Source organism: Amblyomma mixtum, chromosome 2 (genome assembly GCF_055824585.1).
Source record: "Amblyomma mixtum isolate Tamu chromosome 2, ASM5582458v1, whole genome shotgun sequence".
Taxonomy (NCBI): Eukaryota; Metazoa; Arthropoda; class Arachnida; order Ixodida; family Ixodidae; genus Amblyomma; species Amblyomma mixtum.
This window is the reverse complement of record NC_143013.1, coordinates 270381045-270403924: the sequence shown is the minus strand read 5'-3', so window position 1 is coordinate 270403924 and position 22880 is coordinate 270381045. Positions and strand designations below refer to the sequence as shown.

General features: G+C 44.4%; 2 protein-coding genes across 6 annotated transcripts in view; one reads left to right on the top strand and one right to left on the bottom strand.

Moving 5' to 3' along the window:
- Window positions 1-616: 616 nt before the first annotated feature.
- LOC149363998 (transmembrane protein 134) lies at window positions 617-6014 on the bottom strand. 2 transcript variants are annotated; one of them, XM_089573986.1, is made up of 6 exons: window positions 5717-6014; window positions 5536-5606; window positions 5383-5459; window positions 4135-4179; window positions 3970-4023; window positions 617-2926 (listed from the first exon to the last, which is right to left on the bottom strand). In XM_089573986.1, the coding sequence occupies exons 1-6, from the start codon at window positions 5930-5932 to the stop codon at window positions 2847-2849; spliced, it is 543 nt and encodes a 180-aa protein (XP_089430112.1). In that variant the 5' UTR covers window positions 5933-6014; the 3' UTR covers window positions 617-2846. The 2 variants fall into 2 exon arrangements, with proteins under 2 accessions (XP_089430112.1, XP_089430113.1); XM_089573987.1 differs by lacking the exon at window positions 4135-4179.
- Window positions 6015-6214: 200 nt separating this feature from the next.
- Window positions 6215-22880, top strand: part of LOC149363997 (uncharacterized) — a 30758-nt gene continuing 14092 nt past the window's right edge. The window contains exons 1-5 of one of the 4 annotated variants that reach the window (XM_089573984.1): window positions 6215-6325; window positions 7193-9570; window positions 14733-16101; window positions 18878-18991; window positions 21497-21838. In XM_089573984.1, the coding sequence (XP_089430110.1) occupies window positions 7196-9570; window positions 14733-16101; window positions 18878-18991; window positions 21497-21838 (4200 nt within the window). In that variant the 5' untranslated portion in view covers window positions 6215-6325; window positions 7193-7195. Of the gene's footprint in view, window positions 6326-7192; window positions 9571-14732; window positions 16190-18877; window positions 18992-21496; window positions 21845-22880 lie in introns of those variants that run through there. The other 3 variants (XM_089573983.1, XR_016289136.1, XM_089573985.1) reach the window with 3 other exon arrangements.

The window sequence follows — 22880 nt, the reverse complement described above, 5'->3', positions numbered from 1 at the left end:
CTCGCCAAAAGCTCCGTTCACAACCGCACAAAGCGGCGACTGCAATGCACCAAAGCAAATATAGAGGTTTTCCAACAGCACTGTTCAGGATTTTCACAATGTGCAGGGGTATCAGAACAGCACTGCAGTACCCAATACCTACTGCAGTTCGCCCAAATTGTGGATTTTGAACCATTTAATGGAATGGCAGCAAGAAATGCCAGATTCTCGGAGTTAAGGCCAGATAGTCTCCGCCGACATGCAAGCACCTGGCGTACTTTTTGGAACAGTGCAAGCCGACGCCATTCGGTATGCTCTGCATGCGCACAAAGCAAAATAAATGCACGGCATCTCTTGCCGTGCATTTTGTTTTGGCATCTGATTCGAAACGACTCGCGAATGACCAGTTACACCATGCTGCTCGGAATGGAATCCACAAGCTCACATTTTACATGATATGGCACGACGCCGCTGCACAGCAATGCCGGCCTACTTCAAAACTGTAACTATTCGACCAGTGCGTACATTTGCCACCCACATACTTACCATGCTGTACATTTAGTTGTCGACATTGTGTTTGATCTGCTAGATGAGTGATGATTAATGGTAGGGGGAAGCAAGTTCAATAAACTTTGCGGTCTGAAGAACAGTGAGCATTTTTATTAAAATAATACGACTGGAATGCACCAGACTCTGTGATATTTGGCCACAAGGAAGTCTCCAAGTTCAAATGATTAAAAGAGTCTCAAAAGGAAAGTGAGACTTCATAAGGCTGCCCCAAACAAAGCATCCACTCTACGTCCGATCGAGTAACTATTGCTCTCCATTTACGGACATATAGTACGAGTGGCTGGCACATAGTGTGTGCATGCTTCGAATAAAGCTCGGTGTGAAACGGCCTGAAAACTGTTCACACTGCAATGTACAGAGCAGACATAGATGCACACAAAAATAAAAGTGGCTCTGAAATCCTTCATCTAATAGCCCAACATTCACTGTTCAAGCCATACGGTGTAAAAGGGCATACAGAACACATAACACAGTGGTTTCCTACACAGCAGCGCTAAATGTCAGTAAATTTACAAAAATTACAAATGCAAACCAGGTGTACAAGTAAAAGTAAACTTATTTGGACGGCGTAACAGCCATCACTCTTGGGATGATAAAATAAGATGCGGAAATTGCACTTGATTTTCAAGTGGCTCCCACACCTTCATTTGAGAAATGAAACTAGGCTCAAGGATGACATGAGTGTACCACCAGCTGCTCCTTAATTTTCCACTTTAAAATGTTATAAAAGTTGTAAACATTGCCGTTGCAACATTGCACGATTACCAGGATGCAACCTCTTGCCCTCTATACAAGAACCTGCTCTAAATACATCGAGCACGAAAGCGGGAGCATGCACACTGTGCCAGATGGCATGGCAACACAAGTTGTGAAACCTAATAACCACGGTGCACAGGTTGCAACTGAGGTAAGACTAGACGGACGCAATTGTAGGACAATAGTATGGGCAGACGTATATAGTACTCTGATAAAACTACCACACACCATCCAAGTATATACAACATACAGACAAAGGTGTATAAATGGCAGCACTATCCATGCTGTGGATGTTAGGCAGCTACATAACTGTCAGCCCAGGAACACTGAGGAGGTAAATGTTGGCACACAACCAGAACTCTCCTGCAAAAACACCTGGCCCTGCAACATTGTGATGCAATAGGAACGTGCGAAATCGCACCAATACCATTTTCCAAATGGCCTTCTTTCTTTTTCTAGTCCCAGCTGCAGCCAATGCAGCTTACACAGATCAGTCTACTTCTGGCATGGGGCACAATGCTAATTACAGCACTAATTCCACAACATGATGCAAGTAAATGATGGATGCAACAAACGCAGTGCAATTCCTGCAGAGCATTTTTCTGCTTCAAAGTGGTGTGCTGCATTTAAATGTAACTGTGCAGCTGGGAGTATTATAAGCTGGAGTGCGTAAAGCAGTTTGTGCGGTTCGGAGACCCAGGGTGTCCACCATATCAGCTTAGCACGAGAAGTGGTTAAGGCTACACCAGCTGTACGGCAGTGGGTAGAACAAACAGGTGGTCAGTGCAGACTGCAAGGCTGGGGTCATAGCTGCCGTGTTTTTCAGACATTAGCAGTCATGCTACCAATAGCAGCAGTAAGGATAGCTATACATGACAGGAATTCATACTCAAGTATGGACTCTGCGAATATCAGCTAAGCTGCAGCAGAGTTGTTCCACAACATCATGAATTAGCTGCAAAAACTACCCACTGCCACCAGCGTGCCATTTACACAAAACAAAGCTGTACTCCAACACATTTTCACCAACTCCTTTTCCTGCAGGAGGTTCTTGGCTCTTGTACTAAATTTGCACAACTCGCCTCATTAATTGCGTTAAGGGTATTAGCAGCTGCATCCAAAAAACTCTAATAAAGACCATGGTACGTCACACATGAGTAAGAACGTTCAAGGGTGCAGTGACCCACGATGCTAGGAACCACGGGTACGATGATCATCGGCCTGATCTTTGTGTGCAACGCAGTACAGCAAGTCGCTCAAAATCTTGTTCCATTGGCTTTTCCCCAGCAGTGGCGCGATATTCAGAGTACCCTATTCAACTTGTAATAAATACCCTCAACACTGAAACACACATGCGATACAGTTCCTTTGGCTTGAAACTCTTCGGCATTTCACTGGTGCCCGTTTCCACGCTAGGCCTCCATGGATGGAGGGAACAACTGAGCGAGGAGAACAGCGGACGGTGTTCCACGGCACAGCGATCAGTCTGGTCCACTTTGGTCAACACAGGCCACCGCTTGCGGCACGCCTCCAATCACAGTCTAGTTGAAGAGTGGTAGATTGTAGAAATCATAGCCACGGCACCCCTTCACGGCACAGTATACATACACCACATGGTACGCTGTAAGAAAGGTGCACAAGGACACGTCAGGACCGCAAAAAATAAACTGCCACATACACACACACAAAAAAAAGATATATAACTACAGACGGCACAATTTTGCAAGCACAGAGTGTCTATCTAGTCCACATGTCCTTTATAGCCCAGGCTCCATATCTGAACAAGATTAGTTTCAGCGAACAGAATAATGCGAGAGCTTTTAGTTGCATTTAGTTACAACACACTGTACCAACACCAAGGCTGTTTACACCAGAGAAGAGCCCCCACACAGCTATCGCAATAAATGAGCCAGTCCTGCAATGAGGTATAGAAAAATATCCATTTTTATCATTTCGCTCCTCGTCCAGTGCTACATAGTTCACGTACAGGTGCCCACAAAAGTTTTCGGAATGCCGCAATTACGAAAAACATCTATTTCCTCGCTGACTAGAGGAGCAACCAGGTACTGAGGGGTATATTGTTTAGGTCACGCTGGGAACTACAAAGCGCACACTTCACTTCATGGCTGCATGCTTAGGCTGCCCAGTAATTAGGCTTTTTTGCAATTTTCGTGTTCCAGAAACTTTTGTGGGCACCTGTACACCAAGTGCTGCATTCAGAGTCTGTGTGAAGTACTAATTGTGCATGGGGTATAACACTACCGAAAGTTATGCGACAAATCCAACTTCTAGGTTAACCAAAAAATAGAAAAAGAAAGTGAAAGATACTCAGCCAAGAAATACTCATTCATGTCTTAAAAATACAACCTTGGCAAAAAATCTTCAGGCCACAGAGCTAGCGTTTGAGCAGCACAGTCGGAAATGCATGGAGGGATGAAGAGAAGAATCTTCATCCCTCTGCAAGGAACTGCAGCTTCAAATGTACCATAACAGTCCAACCACACAGCTTAAAAATAAACCTTATACCCTGAAGTCTTTAGGTCAAGACAGCACAGTAACAGTAAAAGTAACAGCACAGCAGCAAATGAGACTGTGTCTACATTAATAGCTTAAACACAGAAAGTTTGTGTTAACTCTCTGTGCTCGAATCAAAAGCCAACTTGCCTCCAGGAATGAAACAGATGGCACCAGCAATAAAGAACACCAGACCCTGAACACCTGCAAAAGGTAATGCAACCATGTCAATGCTATCGTGGCATCTCTCTTGATAACCTGACTAGATCACAGCAAAACAACTGCAAATCCATGCACACTGCGGCATTTACTCACCAACCCTTGGCAAAATCTGCACCACTATCCCAGTGGCAATGAGGCCTGCAGAGAGTATAACAGGAAATTCACACCAACATGTATGTTGCAAATGACTGCATGGCAAAAGCCAAGTTCGCATCACGGTGAACAGAGTAGAATTTACTGTTGCTACTATGAACAACTGTTTTTTTCTTTTTTTTGCTCAATATTTTGTAAAGTAGAAGCAGCAGACCATTTAGTGCTTCCTACTTCCTCTTGAACATAACCATTTCAAGGGCACCACGGGGCAATTACAAGATGTGTTGCAGCACAGACAAAGTGCAGTATGTAAAGTGGAATTCAGAACAAGAATGATGAACCAATTCAAGCAGCGTATGGGTAAAAGATGTGCATTGTGAATTTGAACGGCATAAAGATTCCGAGCTAAATGGATGTTTGGCAAGTATTGTGTAAGTATGTGAAATTAATGTCTTTCAATAAGCATGAATTCGGCTTCATATGCATGAAATATTTTGCCTTAAGACACGCTGTTCTCAGAGATTCTTTTGTGCAAAATTATAAGTCCATATCTCATAAATTATTTGGGATGCCAATTTTTAGCGTGTTGCATGTGATTCATGGAAAACTCAAAAACTAAGTCTGCGATTGCAGTATTTTGTATGTGAACTTAAAAGGTGGAAACATTTTTCAGTGATACAAAGCCAAGCAGTCACTACGAAGACTGCGGTGAATGACACTGTATGTAGCTATACCATGCGAATGAATAGCCATGATGCTATTCCACTTCTAACCTTTGTAACTGTGATGCAAGATTATTTTGTCATAATTTGGCACAACTCTACCCCCCACAAGAGTGCTTACTGAAACCTTATAATGTTGGTTTTGAGCATAACTATTAGCACAACGCTTTCTAGTCAAAAATGCATGGTGGTAGTGCTATACACACACACCACTCTATAAACGCCTTCATCTACGCTGAAACTCCAATCGTAAGTGCCGGTAGTTTCAATAATTTAAAAAAAAATGTCTCAAATCAAAGCGGTCACAGATAGCTCTTCGGCAGCAGTTCAAATAAACTACGTCTTCAAGAACGCGCGAATTTACGGTAAACGTCGTATGACCGTCGTAACCTAGTGACCCGACTTGCTCTTTAAATCAGCTGAAAAAGTTAAGCCCAGCTAATTGAGTACCTAATCAGCTGCACACAAAAATTAAAGTTTCAATACGCGGAAAAAGTTCTGCACGAGATCGCACGTGTAAACTCACCTAGGCCAGTGAGCAACAGACCAAAAGCGGCCAACATCACTTTCCAGTTCTCGCGCACTTTTGGGTGCGTCCACCACCTGTCCGAAACAGCAAGTCAACAGAAAAATCATTTCGCATTAGGCAAGCGAGCAAGGCAACCAGGGAACTACGTACCCATCTCTGGCGTCGTACTTGTGGCAGTTCGGGTCACACTGGATCAAGGAGTCACTATCCTTTGACAGGTTCTGCAAGTTGATAGCGAACGGATAGTATATACGTTACGTCTCGTATACAGACGCGTGAGTCGGCTGTCATTAAAGGCAATTCAAATCATTTGTCAGTGCCGATGACTCACATCCTCGGGAAGCTTCAACCTGAGAGGTTTGCCGCAGCCGCTGCGATTGTTTCGGTCCTTGGGTTCTTCGACCCGAACAACGACGCTGTCGGAGGCCGTCATGTCTTGCCTTGGTTTTAGCGGTGTGCTCTCCGTTGTAGAACCATACGTGCGGACGATGTCGTCGTCGTCTGGCTCAAAGGCATCGTCGATGGTGAAATTTGGCTTCCCAGACATTTCACGGGGACTCCGCAAAGTTGGCCCCCCTCGGCGTTATTTTGGTCTTTTCTTTCATCAGGATGCGCTCATGGATGCGCGCAAGATGACGTCATCAATTACGTCAGGTTCTTTATTCGCTCTCTACATCGCTTTAAATATTCCAAAGATCGAGCTCAAAAGACTTTACAGGAGTCGGCGAACAACTCAGACGATATTAGGGGGAAAATAAGCGACAGAAGCAGACAGAAATATTTTGAGCGCATTGGCGCTGCAGGTACAACAAGCTCGCAGAGGGTTTTGCGCAACGAATCCAATGTTCGTGAATCCAGTCGGTTGGCAATCCAGTTTTTCTGTCATCAGATTTCAGCTTGAATTAGTTTTAGCGGTGGGAAAGAACTATTTTCTACAAAGGTATTGCGCTTTATCATTCAAAACTGCACGACTTGTATTCCTACATTTACTTGCTGTGATCGTGGTACCATGGTCTAGAGACGTGCGTCTGTGAAGTTGTCTTTCCCGCTCGTTGTGCGCGCCCTGAAAGTTTGTTTTTACCGACGAACAAAGTGAAAGTATGTAATATGCCCTTATTTTATTGTACCGAAAAGAGGAGCATGAACACTGGAAGGCGGTTTTTCTTGGAAGAGAGTTAAACGCGACTCCATACTATTTTAGTGGAATAATGTAAGCTGGAACTTTTATACCAAGCACGAGTTGGTCGGCGCTCCGAGTAGGGGTTTCGACACGCTTGCTTACAAGATAATGAAATTTCTCCGCTGTGACCGTTCGTTTCAAGAACAAGACCTGTGGAGCAGAAAAATAAATGGTGTTCGCCAATTATTGAATATTCACTTCCATTCTACTCAGTGAGGCTGTAAGCTTTTTCTTAAGCTTGTATTACTTACTGACTTTCCAAAGCTTTATGTACCTTCAGATTTACATATATTGCAAAATCAATATCATGTCATCGAAACATACGATAGTACATTCATGTTCTCAGTTGCCGAAATTTTCGAAGAAAGAAAGAAAGTGGGTGTATTGACTTCTCGGCTAGGGCTGGTAGAACCCTGTTGCCCCGAAAGAATAGTTTTGAAATCGGCGTTAGAAAACGCGCTACAGCTTTTTTTTTTGTATTGTGTATTGCATGCACTATGAATTGTTGTTCACCTTGCGCATAAATATGCCGAAGCAGCTTGTTTTGCAGTGCATTTTCAGTTTGTGCTGATTTTAATCTTCGTTGTGTATGTGTAAGCTGCATAAGCGTTCCCGATATTCATGCAGAACATGTCCACTGACGAGCGGCGTTTGCTCATCGTGGTTGAGAGGCTGCCTGATGAAATCGCGCAAGTCTACAGCCAAACCAAAAGGAAGAAGTCTTCGCAACACACAAACTCATTCAAGCATCGCAAGCTGAAAGACAGTGACGAGGAGTGCAAAGAAAGTGATGGGGCGGCGGCGTCCCCAGCAGCACAGGAGACTGGCAATCACACCCCTGTGTCTCCGCCTCATCTCCCAGTGTCACTGCCAATGTACAACAGAAGTGTTTCTTTGCAGCCACCTCATGCTAAAGAAGCAGTGGCTACAACTGAAAGTTTGAAAGTCAAGGTCAAAGTAAAGCCTAGAGTAAAGGTTAAAATCAGAACGAGCAAACGAGAGGGGGCTCCTGGATCGAACAGAGTGTTGCAGAAAATCAAGATACGCAAGGTTTCCAAGGAAGCAATATCTTCTGACACACCAACAAATGCTACAGACAGTAATAATGAAGGCCTCGTTATCAAGGAAAGTGCTCAAGAGGGAAGTACCAAACAGCCATCAGAGAAGTATGAGATTGTTTCATCATCTGGAAAGGCAACTGATGCAAGCTTGCATTGTGAAGAAATTGGTGCCGCTAGTACAGAAGCTGTGATTGTTGAGCAGGACACTGAGATTAAAGACAGTGTTGAAGCCTGGCTTAGAGACCTTGTGAGCCAGTCGAGCGAAGAAATGAAAGGTGAAGCAGTCAGTGCGTCAGAGGGGTCAACTCTTAAAGAAACTAGCAGCTGTGGTGGTTCATCTGTGAGTGAGGACACAGAGTCATACGATTCAAGCAATGATGTAGACTTTGAAAGTGATGGTTCTCAGAGGACAGAGATTGACGCCACCAACTGCACGAGTTCAGACACTGAGATTGATGAGCCACAGGAGGACCAAACGAAAGTGGCAAACTCTGGCGAAGTGGAGGTCTCAGCTGTGCCAGCATTTGAAGCATCCAGCCATGGAAATGTGCAGCAGGAGTGCTTCACTGCATTACAACATATTGTATCTGAAGTGTGCGCTGAAAATGAAGTACTCTCGAAAGAAGACGGCAACTCCGGCAGTGATTGTGTTGACGACATGAGACTAGAAGTAACGGCTTGTAATTCGCCATTAGTTGCCACTGAAACCAAAGATGTATCTCCCCAGCCTGAGGAAACTGCAGCACAGGCAATCATGGTTGAAGTAACTGACGATGAAAGCCTGCATAAAGAGTGCAGTTTACCAGATAAGGGCTGTGTGAACCCAAAGCCAACCACAGCTCCTATAAATGTTATTGACATAACAGATGATGCAGTTATTTCAGACTTAGTGCTGATTGAACAAGCCAACCAGCTTACAAGGACTGTTGTGCCACCTGATTCATCGACAGATGAACAAGACATCAAAACTGCACGCACTGTGGATGTTGTGGACCTTACAAATGATGATGTTGACTGTTACGTTGTCAGCCCTGTGAATGAAGAGGATGTGGCTGTGGTCTCAAGCATGACAGGAGTGTGCATGGCAGCAGCCAAAGAACTCGATCTGTTTGCCAATATGACCATCTTGGAAAGTTGGGATGTAGAGGCCGAAGCTATCCTTGCTTGTGTTCAGGAGTATTTGGGCCACTTGGAAAAGTGCTTGACAAGCCTGGACCTAATGGAGACAGCATCGCGGGCTATGCTTGTTACAGCACTGCAGGAGAAGGGCACGGTGTTCACGAAGATCTTTGGACAGTTGAGAGCACTGCTTTCTCACTCTGACCAGCTGAACAGAGTGTTCTCCATAGAATCCGGCTTTTGTGCTCTTCTGGGCATCGACAATGCATCGCGGGCTCTCAGCAATCATCGAACCCCCGGAAAAGAGGTGAAAGAGTTGAACAGTGCCACTAGAGCACTTATGCGACGCCTGTCGGCTGGAGTGGATGATGGCCCCAGCAGAGTCCCACCCCAAAAGACCAGCATTGCCCATGAGGTACCTTCTGTTGAACACAAAGCTTCACAGGGGACACTCAGTACTGAGCAGCGTGTTGTTCTGGGTGCGCATAATGCTGATGAAAAGCGCTGGAAACCAGCTTGCGACCCATCAGCCAATCGTGCAAGGACAACCTGGAGGCACCTGGTGGCTGTTGCCAATAGAAGAGGACGTGGATATACTGGGAGCCAAGGTGTCGTTACCACAGCATCGCCAGTGTCGCAGGCTAGCGAAAAAAGGTCATCGCTGGGAATGTCGGTCATTCAGACTGGCAGGATAGCAGTCACATTAGCAGCCCCTACAAACCTGGAGAGCCGTAACAATCTTCAGCGGGACAAGGCATCATTGATGCAACTGCCGTCGGGTGGCCTCCAGCAAGTGCAGCTCAAGCCAAGGACTGCTGTGGTGTCGTAAGTATAGTTTGTTGCTCTGTCTCTCGTTTTGATTTCATTAAGGTGCACAGGCCTTGCATTTATTTTTTTCTTCTCTATCATATCAGCTTTTCTCTGTGAGAAGAACAATAATGTCAAATGAAATTAAGCACTTTGTCAAAATTTTGTTATCTTATTCTGTGCCCCCTTTGAAATTGATGAAGTTCAGGCAGTAAGAGCTGCCCTTGCCCATCATAGGTCCAGTGGAACTTGTGTCCAGAGGGCAAGTTGGTGCAAAAGGGCTAGGGCAGCATCACACTATAGATTCTGATTAATTTGAACTGATGCAGGCATTCAAATATTTGTTATAGTTATCTAAATTTATATATGCTGTTTGTTCAAGCCAGTATGATGCATTGTGGTATTAACACACATAAGGTGTTCATTTTAGCACTGTTTTGTACATAATATAAGTGATCTCTTGTAAACTGAATTCAGAACAACAAAATTTGGCTTTTTTAGCTAGTTACGTGCACTGGAAAGGTTGCTTTGCCTGCATGCTTTTCGAAAGCGTGTGTTTTGGCATGATGTAGCCAAATTCTGTTGAGCTTCAGCGCCGAGGACAATCGCATTTTCGAAATTCTAAAAAAGTGATATGGCTATTACTAACGACCGGCTACAAGTCTCTAGTTGAAACCGCTAGCCTAACTATTGTAATTAGAAGTTAATTATCAGAAATTATTTGTGCAGCTAACCAGTTAACATTATTTACATGTTTTCTGATGTCCACCAGTGCAGGTATTATTGTGCCGCAGAAGCCGCCTTCATATCTCTAAAAGCCTATTTACAAAAATTCTGGTTCACCTTCGCTGAAACACCTGAAACATCTGGCCTTGAGCATATCAAGTCCAAGATCAACCATTTCTGTCACGCTATCATTGTGTTTATAGTGCGTTTTTTCAGTGTGTTTTGTTTAGACTCCCGAGGAGCTGTTCTGACCATGATATATGCTGAAGCCATGGAACGAATGTCTATGCAGTTCAAGTATGATATAATAATTTAGTATCTGTTAAAGTGCTTAGTCACCTTTTAATCAGGCCAGCTTAGTTAATTATTTGTTAATCATTTACTTAATTATATATTGAAGCCTTATACGAGGGTACAGTATGAAAACGAATAAAATAAATAGCTAAATAATTATTCTTAGGTAAAAAAAATTTGTGTAGTTTCCCAGCTGTTGTTCCATATCATTTATTATCCCTTCGCTGCGTAGCTATTGCTGCAAATGTTCGTTCCCGGCGGCGGCAGCTAGAATTTCTTTGGAGGAGAAATTCTAGAGGCCTGTGTACTGTGCAATGTCAGTGCATGTTAAAGAACCCCAGGTGATCAAAATTTCTGGAGCGCTTCACTACGGTGTCTCTCATAGCCTCAATTGCTTTGGGACGTTAAACCCCATAAACCAAACCAAACCTATTGCTGCAAATGCTAATGTTGTAATCCTTCTCTACTAGTCATTTATAGAGCAAGTTGCAGTGATACTGTTCATCTTTTATTGTTTGATTCATTGACACCTTCACTGTATGAATGGGTAGCCAAAAGTTTTCACAGAAAATGCTTTGCATGCAAATGTTTTATCAGATCACACCAGGGGAATTATCTTTGTTCTTTCTTTTATTTAGGCTCAGCTTCAAAGATGTTTGGCTGTGCACATCTTCCAAGACTCTTCTGAGAGCTTGCGTGTGTGCGAACACAGTTGCGCACATAAAATGATATGTCTTGTTCATACTATGTGCTCACGCCTATTTGTATGATTGTATGGAGGGGGTTAGTTTTTGGAGACACATTTTGTAACAGTCTAACGTTAGTATACATTGTAAACCTGTGCAGGAGATAGGAAATGACAGCAGGTGACTTCTGCATGGGTATATTCAGCATGAGGGCATGCCGTTACACTGCCTACTACCAGCGCCCCTTGACATAATCCATGATGTGTTGTGATGTTTGCTGCTCTAATGTTTGCTTCCAAAGCGTCTGATGTTCTTCTTTCTGCATTACTTTCATGCAACTTGTAGTGTTTGCAATGGTCTTTACACAAGAGTGGTTTTTACAGTTAGCGGAGATCATGTCTGGATGCTCAAATGAACTGCAGTACTAATCACTGAACCCTGAGATTGACAGTTCAGAGCTCAGAGATTGGCACTGAATTGCATCCTAGGCTTGGAATGTTCGAACACGGTAGCTTTAAGCTGGTAAATTGCGGTGGTGCAGTTGATAATACGAAAATGTAGAAAGTCATGCCAATTGTTTTTAGTAGGTAGCGTAATCAGAAGAGTTAAGCCAAGGAAAACGAAAATTGCAGTCAATGGAGCATAAAGCACTACAAATGGGGTGATGTTTGTGTTCTTAGCTGGCCAGAGAGGTAAACTATATCATTTGTTGTTTTTCATGCTCTTGTTGGGGCGTTTTCTTGCAGCCTTCAATTGTAGACTTCAGAGGTTATGATTGATTTCGTGGCAACATCAGTCGTGCAGGCATTGCGTAGTCAGGTGGGGAAGAGGCACATGTAAATATTCTCGGAAAATATCTATAGGGACCGCACAGTGACCTTAGTCCACAGTTACATGTGCCAGAACGGAGACAAGTAGGCTTGTGTTCAACTCGGAAACTGTTTATTTGGGTGTACTTATGTGCACAGAAACGAAAAAAGCATGACTGCCGCAGTACAGACATGTGCACTTGCAGTCTTTGTGATCAGGGATGCCTGTCACTCTTCCGCTCTCTTTGCAAAGTTGGAAGTGAATGTTCGGAATATAGTCAAGCCCACTTATAACAATATTCAAGTGCCATGGAAATACCATTGTTATATCCAATAATTGTTATAACAGGATTGTGCCAAAAAAAAGAAAAGATGACAAACTTCACCGCATTTATTGACAGTAAATACCCGGAGGGGTTTGATTGTTCTAATGCCTGTAATAGCTTGTTAATTCGAACTTCAGGGAACCGGAACAATGTTCACCATTCACCGATGACCAAAGCACCGCCACCACTGCGCCACCGGGAGCTTCACGCACCTCCACGTCACAGGAATCAAGCCATCTTTACGGAAGTGATTCTTATGGGAAATTCAAGAAGTATGCAGAACTAAGGGTGCAGTGACAGCTGACAAGAGAAAAACCGCGCTGGCTGCATGCGCGTGCACTGCACTGACTGATTGGGGGCACGCATGGCGTGCGTAGCCAATGCAGCAATGCAGCAGTTCTCCTGACGCGATGACGCCTGCCTCTTTTGCTTTTGTGGCGTTGCTGCGCCAGCTTAGTCCATTGGTCGGCCCCCCAAGTGCGCGCTTTTGTGTTGTTGTAAGCATGGTCTTGCTGGTGTGGTTGTAGCATTTCCTTCTTTTTGTTTTCTATAATGGTTGACACTCAATTACCATATTTAATTGTTATAACCAATAATGTGCCTTGACAGCATTGCTGTAAGCAGTTTATTTTACCATAGAACACGTGGCAAAGCTGATGATGCCATGACTGACCGTTGTTATATCCGATATATTGTTATAACCATTAATTGTTATAAGTGGGCTTGACTGTAATGCTTTAGCTTCTCACAAAAAACAGTCTCAAACATAGAAGGTGGTGCGCATCGTCGCTGTGGTTCCACAGCAAACTGGTTGCATCTTATTTGGCAGACAAAAAGCTAAGGTGGCTGTCTGCACTAATGATTAAAATAAAATGAAAAAGCAAACAAAATTTTTCAGCAATATATATAATCGCATGTGTAAACTTCAGGCATCACTACTGTCTTTGGCTTTCTACTGGGGTAGTCAGTAGTGCTATTTGCATTTTTGAGGATCCTATAATAAAGGAACTTTTCTTGTATTTTTCATTCATTTAATTGTTGGTTGTAAATGAATTCTAGTTATGTTCAGCTTTATTGTCTGCAGATTCAGAGCTGTGGAGTTTGGGCAGGATCTATTAATCGGTGTTTCGTTATTTCATTATTAAGTGGCACACCTTGCCTGTGCCTTAATGATGTAATTAGCAGTCATATTATGGTTTCCTGCTTTTAATGCACTGCAGGGCAAGGAAGCAGATGAAACCTGGGAACTTTCTCCTGCATAACAAATTGACTACATTATATGTCTAATCACACTCAATATCAGCTGCAGCACACAACATGTGGTATATGCTTAATTCTCAAAGGAGTGAAAACCCAACAGTATTGCAAATTTATGCACTTAGCTGTCAGTGCGATGAGCAAAGTATACTGAATATTTGTGAAATTTCAGTGCTCTATATGATTGCACATTGATTTTATATAAAGTGGAAACCTTAGTTGAGTCACTCTGGACGCATTTGAAGTCATGTTGAGTGCAATAGTATGCCATGTGAGATGCAGGTAGAGGATTCGGACTCTGTATATAGTGATTTGTACTCATGATAACTTTCATTTCATCAAATGCTGAAGGTGGCACAAAGTGTGTATGATTTCTGAAACACTTGAAACCAACTTAAGCCTTCTTTTACATCACATTTTAGTTCTGGTGATGGATGAAAAAAGAGGAAATAATCGTAACAGCAAACAAAAATGCACGAAATGGTTTTGTGATACTAATAGATAAAGAACTTTGGATGGAAGCACGCAGCCTTTCTTCATTTTACTCCGAGTCTAATTTCGCATAATTGGGGGGAGAGGAGTGGTGTCCATGATGTCATATATTGCATCATGCTGATGGCAGTGCTGGTGTATACTGTGTTGAAGCTTAGACTGAGTAGCGCAGCCTCCCCCTTTTTTTGTTTGTTTTAGATTTTTGTGCATAAGCCTTGATTTTTTTTGTGGTTGTAAAAAAGACTGTTGACTTGTTTCTTCTCCTTTGTATTGTTATTTTAACTGGGTTGTGCACATTAGGCATGCAAGTCATTCATAAAGAATGGTGACGACAGGCGCTTGCAGTTTCTCCACTACTGTTTCATGATTTCTTTAAGTTGCCAAAATAGACGCTAAGTGTGTGCTTGTGAAATGAACTAGATTAAGCCCACCTTGAGGGCACTGGAGGCAGTTGTGCAGAATGGGCATGCATGCACAGTCACACATGTAAACATTCAGTACTGGGCTGAACTGAAGTAGTAGGAAAATCTAAAATCATTTTAATTGCTTGTGCTTGGTTAATTAATTCATAACACTTTTCTTTTTTGCAGGAACTCGCAGCCTGTCACACCGAGGCAAATGCACCATGATCAACCTCTGCGTAAGCAAAGCACTAGCCAACCTATTGACATAGTACTGAGGCAGTTGAAACAAATGGCAAACGGGAGTCTCACTGCGCCGAGCACAAGTGCTGATACGAAGGAGAAGGTTGTTGCACCTGACCCCAAACAGGTGCAGCCTCCTCCAAGGACAGCTGCTGGAACATCCACCAGTGTTACTGCAACTCCTATATTGCCAGCCTCGTCAGCTTCCCTCAGTTGCCAAATCTCACTGTTGCCTGTGGCCACTGCGAGCAGCAGCAGCAGCAGCAAGGTTACAGCACTTCCTGTGAGTGTGACTGTCTTGCCTCTGACTGCGGCCCCTGCGCCGTCTGTTACCACCACGACCAGCTCACCAGTGGCAGGTGGGAACATTTCAACCCCCCGTGCTTCCTCTGCTCAGTCTAGCCCACACAGCATCCTGCAGAAGCTCCAGCTAAACACGAGCCTGACAGTGGTGCCAGTTCAACAGAGGGAAAAACCAAGCAAGGAGGACACTGCCGCAGATGCCACTTCGCTGCGCAAGAACACGTCTGCTGGAGACAGTACTGCGTCTTCAGGTGAAACGGCACTGATCTGTAAAGATGGTGCAATCGCAGTTCCTTCGGGCCTGAGCATAACGAGTGCACCTCCCAGAGCACCTGCAGGTGATAAGGCTGTGGCCAAGACATCCGAACAGGTGGCAGTGATACAGATAGGCAAGGCCAGCCAGCATCAGCCACACATTCCCACTACAAAGCCAGCTGCGTCAGCAGTAAGCACCCCGGCCGCCGGACGAAGCCATCTGCCTGTGTCACATCAGCCTGCCAGTGCCCCAGCAGTGCAAGTTGGACCTCAAAGAGCAGCTATTCCAAACAGCTTAGCTCCCAAGACTTTGCCACTGCCTCGGCATCAGCAACAGCAACAACATCAGCAGCAGCAACAACATCAGCAGCAGCAGCAACATCGGCAGCAGCAACAACATCAGCAACAGCAACAACAGCAACAACATCAACAACAGCAACAACAACAACAACAACATCAACAGCGGCAGCAGCAACACCAGCCGCAACAACAGCAGCAGCAACACCAGCAGCAACAACAACAGCGGCCAGTTGCCTACAGCAGGCATGTGGTCGATGCAAGGCCTCAGCAAGTATCGGTGTACTCTTCTGCTACTGTGTCAAGGACTGTGACCTTGATGGATGCATCATCAAGGACTGCAGCGCCTCCACTTAGACCCACGACTATGACAACGAGTGCCCACCGGCCTTTGCTGCCACGGCTGCCCGCAGCAATGCATCCACCTGCAAGCGGTGCTCCTGGACCGCAATCAGTACAGGTATGAACATGACAGATACTGTGTAGGAGCTGAAACAAGCTGCTGTGTGGTGTCCACAGTTGCAAAGTGGTGCACATCAGAAATTTACGTGAGTGTGCCTGGTACAGTACTATGCCTTACAGGCTGGTTTTACAGCAGTAGCTGTTAAGCGTTTGTACCTGGGTTTCGTGTCGTAGTAGGTGTATCTAGTGGGTGCATTGCCGTGGTTACCATGGAAGGAGGAAGGTATGGCAAGAGCATAAGGAGGCGAAACAAGTGGGTGGTTAACACAGTAACCACCCGGAGAATAGTTACCCTGGAGAGAGAGAGAAAAGAGCAGTGGAATGTAGCACAGTCCATCTACAGCGGCTGCTGCAAAATCCATTGCCCGAGGAGAGTGTCGTCGTTGGCATTGGTGACTAGACCGGTGGACTAGAGAGGAGGGCTAGTCGTAGAATGAGCATGTGTGAAAACTAAAAAGAGCGCTGTAAAACTGTAAAGATTTGAAGTCGCTCTCATATTTACTAAAGGATCCACAGCGCAGCACACAAGACAAGAAAAGAAGAGACTGAACAATGTGCTGTGAATTGAGCACGCCGTGTCTTGAGCTGTGAATTCTTTCATGACTGTGTACCAACTTGCCGAAGTGTCTGCCTTAACATAGTGCTCTCATATCCTCTACCTCAACATATGGTGAAACAGCAGTACCTTTACAGCTGTCGCTAAATCTCGCATAACACAGTGGTAACCATCCTCTCACTTTTTTTTTTTCATATTCTTAGCAGCAGCAGCAGGAGCTTATTGCTCCAGAAATCTCAATAATAAGCTGTTTCAAAAGAATGAAAATGTGGGACAAGTCATACTATTAGCTTTTCCCTGTGAGATGCCTGTTGAATATTGTTTTCTTTAAGAGATGTTGAAGCAGCACAGTGATCAAAGCACTATCAAAGACATATTTAAGTTACTGTGGAAAATTGGTAGGGGTGTTTTCCAAGGATGCATTTCACTGGGTTGTGCCAGTATGACCGATATAGCAGCTGATGTATATTTAGTCACACGTATTCAAGGGTATTTTTTTGTTTATTATACAGAAAGGATAACAGGAAGTGCCTAACTGCTTGGTATAAAAAGAGAATTAAAATTTTTTTTTAATTACTGATATAATCATATTGATCTCTTCGCACGCAATCCAAGCACATAGTCACATGCGCACAAAATGAAAAAAACTGAATGCTCGGTTCTCTTTGTGAGCAACGCATCATATCTTGAGATTGCAACTCATCTAGCATTTTTAGTTTTAGCAGCTGCAAATAGTGGGGCTTGTATTAAAGGAACACTAAAGGGAAAACAGTTAATAGAGCCGCACTGACAGGTTGGTATTGTGTGACAACAAATATGTTACTTTTACTGAAAACACAACTTTGAAAAGCCGGAAAAGAATGTAAAGGCTAAATGCAGGCAGTACATTATGACAATACCAGGTACACCTGATGTTGCTATGGGAACCATGCAAGGGCGTCCGCAGAACTTTTTCCAGGGGGGGCTCCTGACGTCTGGGGATGGGGGCGGCGGTAGGTCAGCATCAAAAAGGAACTAGTGCATAAATAATATCCATAATTCCAGGGGGGGGGGGGGGCAACCCCCCCCCCTGCCCCCTCTTCCGGACGCCCATGGAACCATGTAAACAGATTCCATTTCACAAAGCACGCGAAGTTGTGCTACATATGGGTTTAAAAATTTACCATGCGACCATTAGTAGGGCATGTATCATTGACGTGAAGTTGACTTACTAAGCTACAGAACCCACTGTCACACCTGTCAAACTTTGCAGGCAGTCTGGGAGTAGGTTTGGTACAAGCAAAATTCTGCTGTGAAAACATGTGCATTGCTCTCTGCAGTTGTGACAGCTCTTTTGATTCCAAGGCCGATATCGCGCACTATTTGTTTTCCATGGGCCCACAAAAACTGTGCAGGGCTGCGAGGATGCAAAGCCCCTCCGGATTTAACTGTAACATCAGTAATGTAATGTTCAACAGCCTAGCAAGGGAACAGCAGTTCGCAATTGGTAGCGAGGTGCTGGAAGTAATAAGAGAATATGTCTACTTAGGGCAGGTAGTGACCGCTGATCCGGATCATGAGAGGGAAATAACTAGAAGACTAAGAATGGGGTGGAGCGCAAATGGCAGGTTCTCTCAGATCATGAATGGCAGTTTACCAATATCGCTCGAGAGAAAAGTGTACAACAGCTGTATCTTACCGGTACTCACCTATGGGGCAGAAACGTGGAGGCTAACAAAGGGGGTTCAGCTTAAGTTAAGGACAACGCAGCGAGCTATGGAAAGAAAAATGATTGGTGTAACGTTAACAGTTCTAAGCGGGCGGAGTGGGTGCGAGAACAAACGCGAGTTACTAACATCCTAGTCGAAATCAGGAGGAAGAAATGGGCTTGGGCAGGGCAGGTAATGTGAAGGCAAGATAACCACTGGTCCTTAAGGGTAACGGAGTGGATTTCAAGAGGAGGCAAACATAGCAGGGGGTGGCAGAAAGTTAAGTGGGCGGATGAGATTAAGAAGTTTGCGGGGATACGGTGGCCGCAACTGGCAAAGGACAGGGTTAATTGGAGAGATATGGGAGTGACCTTTGCCCTGCAGTGGGCATAGTCAGGCTGATGATGATGATGATGATCAGTAATAGGCTCATTCCGCAAAAACCCAGTGTTGGCATGTGAAAGCAAAGACTTACCCCACCCGCCTGCACCCGCCTCCACCCACCTTTCCACCTGACCTCCTCCCTCCAGAAGCGCCATCCACCACCCAACCACCATTCCCCTGTCACCACCCTCCCAAGACAACAGCAGCAAAGGGTGGAGAATCAAGAGCAAGGCGGAAAAGTAATGGCAGCCAGTTCTTCGGTGAGTGACTCGAAGGCAGCCCGACACGCTCGGCTGGCTGAACAGTGGTGGCTTAGGCTGAAGCAGCAACAAGAAGTTGGATATCCTGCTCTCCAGCGTAACCGAGAGGCCAATGTGCTGTGGCGATTAGGTATAGACGCCAAGAGATTGCCAAACTTAGGAAAAGGAACACTGAGGCAAAGAAGTGTAAGCGTCCAGAGAAACGCATTGCAGCAGTCCAATGTAAGATCTTATATGATCGAAAAGAAAGCCTTCGCCATTGTCATAAAGTTCACGCACGAAGTTGCGGCAAAGCTGAAAGCCCCTTGTCACAAACGTGCTGTGCCAGTAAAACGGCAGATCTTTTGTCGTAAAGTGAAAAAAACGATAGTGAAAGCGTAAAAGTGAAAGGCAAAAGCCCTCTGCTGTCACAGCTTGTCGACATCAGTATGATTTATCCTCAATTTTATATTTTGTTGGCTAGGCCTGTGAGGACCTGCCATACGCAGCAGCTTTGAAGTGTCAGCTGTCACAAGTACTTTCTTTTGCTAAGCACAAATCACTTGACTGCAGCCCAGCATCTCTAGCTAATGTTGCAGCAGTGGAGTACGTTACATCAGAAATGTCTTAATGAAAAAGACAGTGCAGCTGAGGAAACTGTCGCTGTTTGTTTGTTTTTTTATTTTCATTTCTTTGTTGCCACTGTCTTCTGAGTGCCTTCCCCTCTCCAACTGTAAGCTCCTGGTTCATTGAGAACAGTGAAGGCTGTTGTTTCTTTGGAATCTGCATTGTTACTTTTACATTGAATTGGGGAGTCAAATGGAGTATTACAACCAGTCACAAACTTCTTTCTTATGGCTGGCCGCAATGACTTACTAGCTTTGTCATTCGAATGCTGATCCCAAGGTCACAGGTTCGATCCTGGTTCAGTCAGCCTTGTTTTGATGGAGGCAGAATACAAAAATTCCCATGTGCCTATGTGATGTCAGCGCGCTTTAAAGAGCACCAATTGGCTAAAATCAATCCAGAGCCCTCCACTATGGTGCCCCTCATAGCCGGAGTCGCTTCAGAAGGTTAAAACCCCACAATCTGCAATCCACTTTCGTTTTACGTTTTATTCACTACTAGCAAACATGTACTGCTCTGTTACTCTTAGTTATTGGTGTTAAATATTCCTTTATTTCAGAACAGTGTGTGCTGCCTTAATAATGAGCAAAATTTTATACAGAACAGTCTCCGTAATTTTACTTTGTATTTGCTATTTTTATTGTTTCCTTATGGTAACCGTTCTCTTTTGTGATGACTGTTGGGCCTGAAGATATTTCAAATAAATAGAAATTTATTGTTTTGCATAGCCAAATCACTGGAAGAGTTTCTGAAAGTTACATCTACCAGTGTCGCCCAGCTGTGTATTTGTCTGTGATGTCTTCCTAAATGTTGCTGTAGGTTCACCTTTGATAGGCCATGTTTAATGTAGTGTGCATTTCTAAGAAACGCATGAACCCAGAAATTGTTCCTTTGTTTTACACCAGGTTGTCACAGAATGGTTTTCTGTCAGTTCATTAGTTTGCTTGAATTTTTGCTGAGCAGGCAAAGGGCATAAGTATCGCTTGGTTGTTGCCGAGATGAAATAGCCAGGGACTGAAAACTGTTCCACCAATGGAGCTATTATCTAATGCAGTATTATTGCGCAGTTGACTCTGGATAATTTGAACTCAAAGAGGAGGATAAAAAATGCATTTGAATTGTAGTTTAAATTAAGCTGAGCCTTTTAGCATACTTGAAGCTGACTGGACCGAAGCATCAGTTTGAATGAACTGACAGTCTGAGTTAAACAAGTTCAAAATAATGAAATTCCGCTGTATATCTTACACTCATGCCGTAATGCACACACATACATAGCAAAAGCAGCAAGAGACGCCAAGGGTGCTGTTCAGCTAAGAAAAGTGGCTGATGATGGAGGCTCCACAAGCCGCAAAAGCAGCTAGGGAGACCTTGCGTGGCCTAGCACGAAGTACACAAGCGAGTGAAGGTGAGGGTACATTCAGCAACCAAAAGACCTGACCCGAGTACAAATACCACCATCTGTGAGCGAACCTAGAAAATGCTACATCATTCCTGCCATGTATTTCACTCTTACATCTACTGTCAGTGACGCGATAGGCTATCAGTATTTTAAACAGCGCCGCATATACACGACAGCATTGGCCTGTGTCACCGTACTGGACTTGTACTGCAGGAAATTGACGGAGACCGCTAAAGATAAAAAGCTTAAAGAACTACGTAAAATGGATTTTTCTGCGAAATTCCGCTCTGTATACATTTACTACCAATCAGGATTCTAACTTGAATGCCAGTGTCTTGTTTTTTCATCAGTCCTTGGAATGGAGGGGTTATTAATGAACTAGAAAACTTCACCTGAAAAGGGTGGGGTAATGTAAAATGATTCATGCTTGTATTTGTCTCTTTGCATTTGTGTCTTGGTATTTGTGCGTATTTGTGGTTGTATTTGTGTCTTCTTGACAGGTTCCGACGAGCAACATGGCACCAGTTCTAGTTCGAGCCACAACGCTACAGGATGTCCAGTGGTCTCAGCAGCCGAATCCCCAGTTGTGTGTGGCGGTGCCGGGGTTCCGCGTGGTTCAGGCCTCCAGCTTCCAGAACAGAATGGCAGCGCCACCTCCGCTGCAGCTGTGCACTCCCACCTTGGCCGTGGGGCGCCCTGTTGCCGGCACGGTCTTGCAGCCGCCTGCCGTGGTTCCGCCTTTCCCTTGGGGTGGCTTTGCACCGCAGAACCCACGGTTCATAAGTGGCGTGCCCCTCAGTGGACCACAGCCACTCCCTGGGCAAGCCATGGCGACACAACAGGTGTCTGTCAGCAGCAGTCTTTTTGTCTTTTCAACTCAGTGATGTTGTTGCCTGTTACACTGTGTGCCATTTAAGAAGCTTTTGTTGTTTCTTTTCTGGCACACAATTAGTGAATGCCAGGTTTCACGGCGAAAATGAAAGAGAGTACAAAAGAAAGAATGCGTGCTTTTATACTCATGGCTGATAGCCAGCACGAGTCCAATCTAGCTATGGTTGGGTACAACTTATGCCTGCAGTGAAGCTCCGCCCATATTCAGGACCAGCACACAGAATTCCTCGACGACGAAAAAGTAGTCCGTGATTAAAACTTCTCCTGTCACCTAAAAAAGAAGCTAATCACAAGAAAAAATTTATAAGCTCTAGAATTTTGATACCTGGCTTGTTTAACAAAGTGAAACATTAAAAAGCTAATTTCATTTACTTTTGTGACTGGCTAGCAGAGTAATACAGTATGCCACGGACCGTGGCCCAGTGTTAACACCTGCCGTTTTTTTCTTGTTTTTTTTTTTGTTTTGTTTTTAAGTTGTATCCTCCTATAGTGTGAAAACCGGCAATGTTCCATAATGTGTAATCTGTGTGGGTATAGGTCTCTTCTATATGGCTGTACTTTCTGTACTAGTTCGCAGAAGTGCCGTGCCAGTTCAGCACCAGTTCTTGAAGTGCGAGTGTAGCCTGGCGCCAGTGCTGTCAGTGCAGTGTCCAAATCCAGTGCAAAGGTGCCGAAACGTTCACCTGCTGCGGCCATGTGTTAGTTATTGTCAAGTGGTTTAACACATGCGCGCGATTGTGCTGGTTGTATTGAACGCTGTACGTTTGTTTCGAGCGACGCATTTCTTGGAGTAACCATAAAATTTGTTAATTCCAAAAGTGATGAATTTTACACCGCCCTTTCTGTTGCTTTGCACAAAGTGGCGCAGTTTGACTCTCACTGAGTCACTGTGTATTTTGAACAGGCAAGAAACGAAATACTTGGACTTTGAATTCAAGAAGTTATTCAGACTGTCGTTCAAGACGACGCTTGACAGTTTGTATGCTGCGTGGT

Coding starts and splice junctions, on each gene's coding strand:
- LOC149363998 (XM_089573986.1), bottom strand. CDS start 5,932: ATGTCTGGGAAGCCAAATTTCACCATCGACGATGCCTTTGAGCCAGAC. Junction 5,460..5,535: donor AAGTACGACGCCAGAGATGG/GTACGTAGTTCC, acceptor TGTTTCGGACAG/GTGGTGGACGCACCCAAAAG. Junction 2,927..3,969: donor CATCTGTTTCATTCCTGGAG/GCAAGTTGGCTT, acceptor CCTTTCTTACAG/CGTACCATGTGGTGTATGTA.